The sequence below is a fragment of the Sesamum indicum genome, linkage group LG12 (assembly GCF_026168435.1).
Source record: "Sesamum indicum cultivar Baizhima isolate 11 linkage group LG12, ASM2616843v1, whole genome shotgun sequence".
NCBI classification, from domain to species: Eukaryota; Viridiplantae; Streptophyta; class Magnoliopsida; order Lamiales; family Pedaliaceae; genus Sesamum; species Sesamum indicum.
In genome coordinates this window covers 17,862,358-17,872,886 of record NC_142668.1, presented here as the reverse complement: position 1 = coordinate 17,872,886, position 10,529 = coordinate 17,862,358, and the positions used below count along the sequence as shown (strand labels likewise).

The 10,529-nt window shown below is 33.4% G+C and overlaps 1 protein-coding gene across 2 annotated transcripts; it reads left to right on the top strand.

Annotated features, from left to right (window-relative positions):
- The first annotated feature begins 3,593 nt into the window (after positions 1 to 3,593).
- LOC105175715 (Glycosyl hydrolase superfamily protein) lies at positions 3,594 to 6,424 on the top strand. Of its 2 annotated transcripts, none has more exons than XM_011098264.3 (3): positions 3,594 to 3,946; positions 4,128 to 5,188; positions 5,798 to 6,424. In XM_011098264.3, exons 1-3 carry the CDS (start codon positions 3,880 to 3,882, stop codon positions 5,825 to 5,827), a joined length of 1,158 nt encoding a protein of 385 aa, XP_011096566.1. In that variant the 5' UTR covers positions 3,594 to 3,879; the 3' UTR covers positions 5,828 to 6,424. The 2 variants fall into 2 exon arrangements, with proteins under 2 accessions (XP_011096566.1, XP_011096565.1); XM_011098263.3 differs by having other exon boundaries at positions 5,670 to 6,424.
- The last annotated feature ends 4,105 nt before the right edge of the window (positions 6,425 to 10,529 follow it).

Sequence of the window (10,529 nt, the reverse complement as noted above, 5' to 3'; positions counted from 1 at the left end):
TTACTGATGTCAGCATTTTTTTGTTCAAACCTTAACGAAAGGGAGTTAGCTGTAAACTATGAATTTATAGAAAGTGTAAGTATAATTTTAAAATTTTCTTGAGGAAAGTTTAATTTACTCTAAAATAAATGATATTATCCTTATACACACAGTATATATATATATATATTAAATAAAATAAAAATATTAACTGAATTTGAAATAAAAAATCCAATCTAATGAGGCCTTGATGGGTGAGGAGGCTTAATTATATCGTCATATAAACAATTGTAACATTTATATGTATAACCATCCCTGGTTTTCATTACCTCAACTTGCTTATCTTATCATGGTAATTTGTGTCAAGAAACTTGCATGCAGCAAAGGGAGGCCCTTTTTGACTGTTGTAGCGACGGAATGGGCTTTCCATTTTCCAATTCCAGCATCATGGAATGGGGGTCACCTTTTTGTCACTGAAAATGCATCTAACTAATTACGACACACATGTATGTAATGTATATCTAAGAATCTTGTAATTAAAGAAGCATGTCTTTGAGCAAACACAAAAAAACCGCCTGTGCCTTTGCACCTCAAATATTACATGCATCCACCATTGGAAATCCTCTTTTTCTCTTGTCTTACGCTTTAAATCCCCCTTTACAACACAAATGGCTTTACCAAAAGCTTTCATCTTATCATCAAATCCCCTTCTTTATCACCATCATCAATCTGTATCTATATCTATATATATCATCATTCTTTCTTCTTCTTTTTTATTTTAAATTAATACACACACACACACACACACACATATATATATATATATGAAAAAAAAGGAAAATCAAAAGCTACGTACAAGTGCATTCCCCCTATGCACTGTTTCTCCATCATCTTAGGTGCGATTTTCCGGGAAATTTAATGAAAATCTATATATGTATATAATAAAGTTATTTGGTTTAATTTTGACGTAGGTGGCGTTGGATATATATTACAAGAATTTGATGAAAAGGTTGGGCATTAACTAAAAAGCTTGATTGGTTGTTAGAATGGGAAAAAAGAAAATGTATATTCAAACCCTAAAAGGAGAGAGGCAGGTGCATCTTGATGACAATATTCACGTACGAGTGCTTTTCTGTGAAAGGCCCTTTTATGACGAAGGCCTTCCTTTTTATCTCTTCATTTTGCTACTCTCCCACATGCATGGTTGGAGGCTTTCGCAATTAATTTCTTTTTTTTTTTATATATAATCCGATTTACAATGAAAAATATATATTATTATTATACATATAGAGGGACATTAATATAAATATAAATATATATATATCTGTGTGTGTGTTTGTGAATATTATTAATATTCTTTTCTTTTTTTATTTAATAACTAAAGTCTTGTCAAAAACGGGAGGCGATGGAAAAAGAAAAGTAATTGGACGGCAAAGATTCTCTGCGCACGTTGAATGAGACAATGAATGGGATTTGTTAAATGTTGTTGTGTCCGACACGAAATTGATCATCCATCTTATTAATTAATCAGCAGTGAATTAGAGTAATGGAATCAGTATGAATTAACCAGTAGTGTAGGACTGATGATGCAGTAATGAGGAGGAGTATGAAATTGTGAAAAATGATTGCTGTAATGATCATGTATAGAGTGTACCACAATTGGTTCTTAGGAGTTAAGCAAAAGATCCTGCGAGGTTAGAGACAACTAAGAAATTTGAATGATGATGGATGAGGGTGCTTTATTTTAATTTGCATGCACCCGCCACCCACTTATAACGTACTGTCTCATATGGCTCTTCTTCTTTCCGTGCATGTGCTCAGAATATTCAGGATCCATGGAATTGGTTAAGTACCTTAATGTAGAATCCACAGTCAAGAAATATTAAGACAACCAGCAGATCCAACAATTGGATGAATGTCTTGTTAAAATTGAGTTAAATAAAACATGACAAATAAATAAAAACATATATATATATAAAAGAAAAAAGAAAGAAGAAGTAAATAGGAAAATATATAGAGAAGAAGATAAGGACTAGTATAGTATAGTATAGTCTAGTTATTCCCACGTAATCCTAATAAAATTTTCCTTATCCATCTACCAAACACTTCCACTTTTCTGCAGCTTTGGCCCAACTGACGTGTTATTTATCTTTTGAATTCCCCACCAACATCCAATGTCAAATTACCATTTCTATTTTTTGCACACGCCTTCTTTCTCATAAACTTTACTACTACACCACCAATTTAATTAATCCCACCAACCCTTTTTTCTTAATTTAATTATAATTCAATTTTCTCCCTTTCGGTTGGAAATACTCTCATCCCCATTTAATTTATATTATGATTGGGGGATGGTTTATGAAATTTGAGAGGGCTAACAAATCCAGATCCCCGCATTACCATAATGATTGTGATTATGGTTATGATCATGACTTTTCACATCACCCCTACTCTCTCCCTCTCTCTCTCTCTCTCTCTCTCTCTTTATATATATATATATATATATGTATGTATGTTGTACTATAATATGACTTTGGTGATATGATGCATGCTTTCCTTTTCTTTAGAGTTATCTTTTATATATATATATGTCTTTTGTAGGTGAGCCAAAAGATTAATTAAAAATCTATACGGGAAAGTTTAATGAATTGACTTATAAGAATGTTAAATATTCAAATTTCAGAAGAAATTAATCAAGTATGCATGTAATGTAAGTCGTTGCACTAATCAACAACAAATAGATAGTACGTTTCTAGTTCTCTTATTGATGTTGAAATCGGGGCTATAAATTGTATTAATGTAAATTAAAAACAACTGTGTATAAATATATATATATATATGTCTATCAATTTATTTTTGGAAGACAAATAATTATATATTTATTAATTTCTTTTTGAGGCAGAAATATATTTTGTTTTATTAATTAATGGATGGGTACTTTACGCCATGTTATTGGACGCCTAAAGGGACAGTCTAAATTAATTAATGGAGATGGATATATAGTAGCATGTTATGTTAGGAGTAGATAGATGAACATTTTTCAAAAAGAAATATCAAAGTAACAAAAATGTAACCGTATAAGTTTGGTCTTTTTCAGAAATACAAGTGAACTTTCGCCAGAATAGTAATTTAAAATCCATCCACCCATTCTAGTGGAATTCTGACAGACTTTCATTCATGTGCGTGCATGCTTCAAATTTGTTTATTTAAATATATTTATACATGATATCCGCAATTAAGGCAGAAGATGATTCCTAAAATCAAAGCAACTAATTAATTCCGCAACCAAATTACTTGATCCATGTAACAAATTAACTTTCATAAAAAGATTATGACACCATTGATCTTGTAGTTCTTGCTTTAATTTAGCTACGAAAACCCATAATAATTATCTTGATTATAATAATATTAAGACTAAATATATATGCATAAGTGACTTCCATTAATTAGTAGTGGGATTTGGGTTCCCACTTTCCTTTCGTGTGAAGAAAGTATTGGGATTTGGGGCCCGCCCTCGGGTGGGGTTGGGTTAAGAGTACATGAGATGAGAGCAGATGGCCTCCTTAAAAAGACAACTGGGGACGTATATATCAGAAAAAACCTATGAGGGAAGAAGATGACGAGGAGACCAAGTAGTCTTAATAAGACCTATGTCCCAAAGGCACGCCAACCCCTACCCAAAACCTCTCACCCAATAAACTAAAAAACAAACAAGCAAAGAAAGGAATACGCAACGCAGCGTACGCCCGCCCTATATATCCCTCTTCGCTACCACCATTTCATTTCCCCTTCCCCCCCCTTTCTTTTCTTGATTAAAACATACACATCAACAACAGTTTGCTCTTTAACTCTCTCTCTTTCAAGAACCAAAAAGCAGTTGCTCCTTTTTCTCTCTCTAAAATGGCAAATCTTCTTCCCAAGATTTTCATGTTACATATTCTTCTCGGATTCGTTCTAACTTTATCAGGTACGTAATTAATATCTAGCTCTGTCCTTTTCATTTCTACAGATGCATGATGTATCATACATACTTTAATTTCATGTATTATAGGTGTTAGCAATCGTGGTGTGTTTCCATTTACTGAACTAATTAATTTTCGTGATATTAATGTGTGGACTACTAATTATTATTAACGTGATCTAAGCAGGTTTCGATTTTCTTCAAAGAGTAGAATCATTGGGCATTAACTACGGCCAAGTTGGCAACAATTTACCACCCCCGGAGAAAGTTCTTGATCTCTTGCGAGCACTTAAGCTGACGAAAGCTAGAATCTACGACACAAACCCTCAAGTTTTGACAGCATTTGCCAACTCCAGCATCGAACTCATCGTCACTGTTGAAAATGAAATGCTCGCCACATTGATGGATCCCAACCAGGCCCTTCAATGGGTGTACACCCGCATTCGACCCTATTTTCCAGCCACCCGGATCACCGGAATCGCTGTCGGAAATGAGGTTTTCACCGGCGATGACACCACACTCATAACTTACCTCGTACCTGCCATGGTGAGCATCCATGCGGCTTTGGTGCGATTAGGACTGGATCAATTCATTCAAGTCTCGACACCCAATAATTTAGCGGTTCTCCAAGAGTCATTCCCGCCGTCAGCAGGGTGTTTCCGGGCCGAGCTCAACGGAATAATGCCGCAGTTCTTGCAGTTCTTGGCGACAACAAAAGCCCCGTTTTGGATCAACGCTTACCCGTATTTCGCATACAAAGACAACCCGGAAAAAATTCCCTTAGACTACGTGCTTTTCAACCCGAATTCGGGGATGGTGGACCTCAATACCAAGCTGCATTATGACAACATGTTGTACGCTCAAGTGGATGCAGTTACATTCGCCATGGCAAAAATGGGGTATGGCGGGTTAGAAGTGAGAGTTTCGGAAACGGGTTGGCCGTCGAGAGGCGATCCGAATGAAATCGGGGCCACCCTGGAGAATGCTGCGATCTACAATCGGAATATACTGAGAAGGCAACTGGCAAATGAAGGGACTCCATTGAGGCCTAAGACGAGATTGGAAATTTACGTTTTTGCTCTGTTCAATGAGGATATGAAGCCCGGCCCGACTTCTGAGAGGAATTACGGTTTGTTCCAGCCCGATGGGACGATGGCCTACAATGTCGGGCTCTCAGCATTGTCAACAACTACTACTACTTCATCAACTTCCTTGCCGTCTATCTCCCTAACTTCCGACGCTACCCGGGTAATTAAAGCTTAGGCCTTTTTTTTCTCTTTTCCTTTTATATTTCCTTAATTAATTTATTCTGGTATAGAATAGTACATCATTCATGTACCAAAATTTAGGCACCCACAAATCATATATATTAACGTAGTCATCCAATGTGCATATTAACATATTTATAATTTTGTATAGTGTTACTGCACTGCTCAAAATACAGTTCAAGTTTTTTTTTTTTTAATTTTAAATTGATGGTATTTATTGTTAAGTCTATATATATTATATATACATGCTACATATATAAAATATTCGCACCATATGTATATTTTTAGGAATATGTGATATATGTATATATGAACTGGATAGATAATACAAATAAAACACAAATTTAAAATAGAAAAATCAAATTGAATGATGTATATGGGATATTTAATTTGACACTTACGTGCTGTCGTTTTCTCTCTTTTTTTCTTTTTTTTTTCCCTTGGGATTCATTACTAAACAGGTTAAACAAAGAGGATATGAAAGCTTCCTGTATTCAATATTCCTATATTTGCTGGCCTTGCAAGTTTTTATGAGAAGACATTGGTAAACAATAAGGACTGTGCGTGTAAATATCTGATTTTGCTGCAGGAGGATCATAATACTCCCTTTGGCACTTAACCTGATCTGATCATGATGGCAAAATTTCATAGCTAGAGATCAATTCTTGGATGAGATTTTTATTCATCATCAATTACCCCAGAACACAGTCATGCACCTCGTACCTACGTTCTCAACATCAAGATCCTAATAATTGTTGAAGTGAGGAACTCGACAACCTCATCAACACAGAAAATCGAATTGAAGGATTCTTTTGTCCGAACCATTCAATTTATTGGCAATCCATATGGTGGAACAACACATGTACATTCCTTCATCTACGTACATAGCAGTGATTTGTCCCGGGATCAATCAACCTCGTGCGAGTGAGTGCCTTCTAATTCCGAGAATGAAGGGGTGATGATCAATGTAGCAATCAAGAAATCAAAATAGCGGGTATTTGGAAGTTGATGAAAGCAAGCTAGCTAGATTCTTCCACCATTAATCACACAGGGGAAATCATCCGTTAGTTTGATTAATTATAGCTGATCGCCATTCCTTTACTAGAAATATTAATTAATTATAGCTAGCAGTCTATTTTATTCTTCTCCCATATATATATATATTTTGTACAGAAGATTTATTATAAGTAATTAAAAGAATCATCTCCAACTTTAATTTGCTTTTCCCTTTCTACTCTTTAATTAGACTCCAACAAATTATTAAATATATTCCCGCGTACATCAACGTAGAAATAATAATATATAAATTGAGAGAAATTAATGATACTCGGTTGTAAATAAAGGTACGTACCGTGTCTACTTTTGGACGTGGATTCCATAACTGTTAATGTTGCATATACATATATATATATATATATATATATATTACATGTAAAAAAAATAATTCTTAGCAAGTTGCTATGTATCTTTCTTTGCGCTCTCTCAGGCCTTCATGCAAATATATTCCTACTACACCGATTGATTAATAATCAATAAATATAAAGTTAGGGATAATAAAAATTGAAGATAATGCTAAAGGTTAAGCTTTGTTTTGTTCTTTCATTCTTTTTTCTTTTGTTCACCCCCACCCAGTCGGCGGCTCGGCTTTATTCCCTCACCATAACCCTCAGCATTTGCTTTCCAATTTCAGACACACACAGATACCTCTGATCGGGTTTACATAGATCACTACATGCATATATACATATATATATATATATATATATATATATTAATAGAGAGAGATGGGTTTCAATAAACAGGTTGGGTTGGGATCCTGCCAAAACCCAGCCACAGCACCGACGGCTTTAATTAAAAAAAAAAAAAATAGAGAGGAATGGTCTGAATTGAATTAATGGTTATTGGTGTTGTAGGTGGGCGTTTAGGCAGCTTTAATTTGTACTGCCACAAAGTAAAGATGCTGTATCTATATATAAGGGGGACCCCATTTCGATTACACGTATATATATATATATATGTATATGCATGTGCACATGTACTAACCCCAACACCAACACCAACACCAATCCCATATGCATATACATATTCACATGCAAACCAAACTTGGAGAGTTAGCAGTTGGCACCATCACCTTCCCCTTTTCTGGAATTCTGACCACCACTCATCTTATAAGCTTCTATGCTTTTCTTGGAAACGTATATCAAATATTAATTCATGCTATTAATCATCAATTTCGATGGCATGATCACACACTAACATGCTCAACTCTAGTTTTGTCTCCTCTTCCCTTTATCATTTTCCAACTTCATTTGGGTTTTTTTGACAATCTTCTATTCACAACATCTTGATATATATTACTTCATCCAAATAATGTATAATTCAATTATGTATGCTATGAAAGCTTGTGAAACTGCATATTAACCTAACATGTATTAAAGATCTGAGAAATTGAAGGTCTCTTTCAGATCAGTACAACCCATATACGATAGCTTATACTAATAAAATGAATTGGTCAAAAATGAAAAGGCATCATGAATTAGTATATGAATGGGCCTAGTCTCTACCCTCTATCAAACATTGGAATGAACGGCGATAAGCAGTGGAAGGAAGTGGGGGTTGGTTCCAGTAGAGGAAAAAGGGAGTGGGAGTAGGGTTCCTTGCCGACTGGTGGGTCCCCATCCCCCCCCCCCCCCAATCTTTTCTGTTTTTCCGGTTCTCATCAATTGTATGGATGGCAGTGTCACACTTTGTCAATGGCTAATCATAATTAGGATATCTTAACTTTGCTTTATGCCTTTCATTCGCATAATGTCCGGAAGATTCTTTTCTAACCCCCCCCCCCCCCAATTAATTTTTCTCTCTTTTTTTTTAAATAATAAATTAATTCAACTACGATATGACTAAAAGTAGTAAACAAATTATATTGATTCAACTAATAAATAAAAACAAACAAATTATAATAACTCACATAATGAGACAAATACCTACACATTCGATAGAATTTGAAATCATAACCTTAAATTTTTTCATGAAAACTCATTCTTATTATTTTATCTTTTCTTATTCATCCTCAATTAGCTTTTATTATACAGTTGGAGCTGTCGTTTCAAACTAATCCCCAATAACGCTCTATTTCAAAATTTATTTTGCAAACTACACCTAAATAAGCAATTTAATTCCATATACAAAATACAATAGAATTGGGAATAAAAACTTCAATTCGTAGCTCACAGTTTCACTGTATCACGGTTTTTTTTTGTTATAAATATTTCTTTTTTGCTTATAAGAAAATTTATTTAAAATATATTTTTTAAAAGGATCATCAATTTTTTTAATATAAAAATCCATTTCATCAATTCTCATTCTAAAAAAGGTCTGTGATAAAATTTGCCCTTTGTATTTTTACATAAATTTTTTTATATTTTTTATATTCTAAAAATAAAAATAGCATAAATAGACAAGAAAGAAAGTCGCTACGACAATCTGCATAGGTCATAAAAGAAAATTGTTGGCTAACGCTATGAGATAAGGAGAACTGCTTTTCATAATGACGTCATTTTCTTATAGAATTTTCAGTCATTTATATTGAATTGTAAAAATTACTAGATTTTTTTTTTAAATATAAACTTTAATATTAAAAAAATCCATAAAAATATTTTTGAGTCCAGAAAACCATTTTACAAAATATACAAATAACTCATACCACTATAAACAAAATGACTATTGACCACAATTTTGATAGCTACAGACTAAAAATCATAGTAAATACTTTTTGGTTGACTACGGTTAAATAAAACAGATGCAAAAATATAGGTTTTACACCAAGAAAAAATTATTTGTCATGGTTACGAACCATTGTAAAAATATTTGACATGACTTTTAGTCATGGCAAAGTTTTAGCTACTCTCGTAGATACCACAGCAACAACCGTTGTATGACCGTGGTCAATAACTATTTACTACAGTTATTTTTTATTAACCATAGCAATTAGTCATAATTAAATGTTGATTGGCATATAGAAAAGTTGATTAATAAGTAGATTTTAGAAATATATCATAAACTCAATTATCCCCTCAATAATGAATTCATGTAGTTACAATTAAGCTTAACTGCACAAGTTGGTGTCATTACATTATCATCAGCTACGATATTTCCAAGATTTCTATATTTGTAGCTGTTTGAATTTGGATGAAAAGATATGATCATTTCTGTTGCTGAAGCTCAACTACAGAAATGTAGACGTGACTTTGATTTCAAAAACTTACACACACGGACAGCATTGCAGCTCATTAATGGACTTTCAGACCTAAACATACTCCACATCGAGAATAAATTCTGACAGCTTATAGTTGGTATGACTGAGTTTGCTCTTACTTGACTACAAGAAAAGGGAAGACTTACAGTTACCACTACAGCAAATGCCAAATGCAACTCGCCATACCCATACTGGGACTCAACACAAAGACTTCTTCACCTTCTTCAATATCAAATCCTGCGATTTTATAGAGATAGTAACTGGAGGCCCAAAGAGACCCCTACTCAAACCCAACCCCAAATAGCCATTTGTATTGGATGTACTCGCCCTATTAATTTACAGACAAAACCAAATCATCTTGCAGCCCAAAAACTATCCATTTGGGTTTATCTACGCGTTTCCGGCCCAAGAATCCCAATTTTTTCCAACTATCAGGCTTTAACCGGCCCAATTATGATTTTCCCACACCCTAAATTAAGCCCAATCTATTATTTTACTATCTATTTATATAAAATAAAAAATTATTTTTTCTCATAAACATCGGTTATGACACCGCAATATTAATTTTATAATTATATTAATAATATTCCTAAGTTGACTTTCCCTTTGTTTTCTTTTCTTTTTGTTCTAGAAATATGACATTTTGATTTATATATATTTTAAAATATAAAAATATTATTTATTATATACATAAAAAAACTACGTGCAATGGCGGCTACCCACTCTTTATTTTGTTTTCCTTGAGCACTCCCAAAATAATAAGACAGTTGAATTTGCCGGCTATAAATTTGTTTATACTTTAGCGAAGAAGTCAAAGTTTATTAATGTCACTCCTTCCGTTTGGTCCCACCAAATTTATTGGCTAAATTAAATTAATTCGAATTAAATTTTTTATTTCATTTTTTGTTTCCAACATATAAATGATATGTGTATAAAAACCTTTATTAATGCTCACTCTGCTCCTCCTAACTTTATCATCTAAACTTTTTCAACCAAATTCTTTTTTATATATAATTAAAACAATGTTTTATTAGATTTTATTTAAAATTTAAACAAACACATCGAA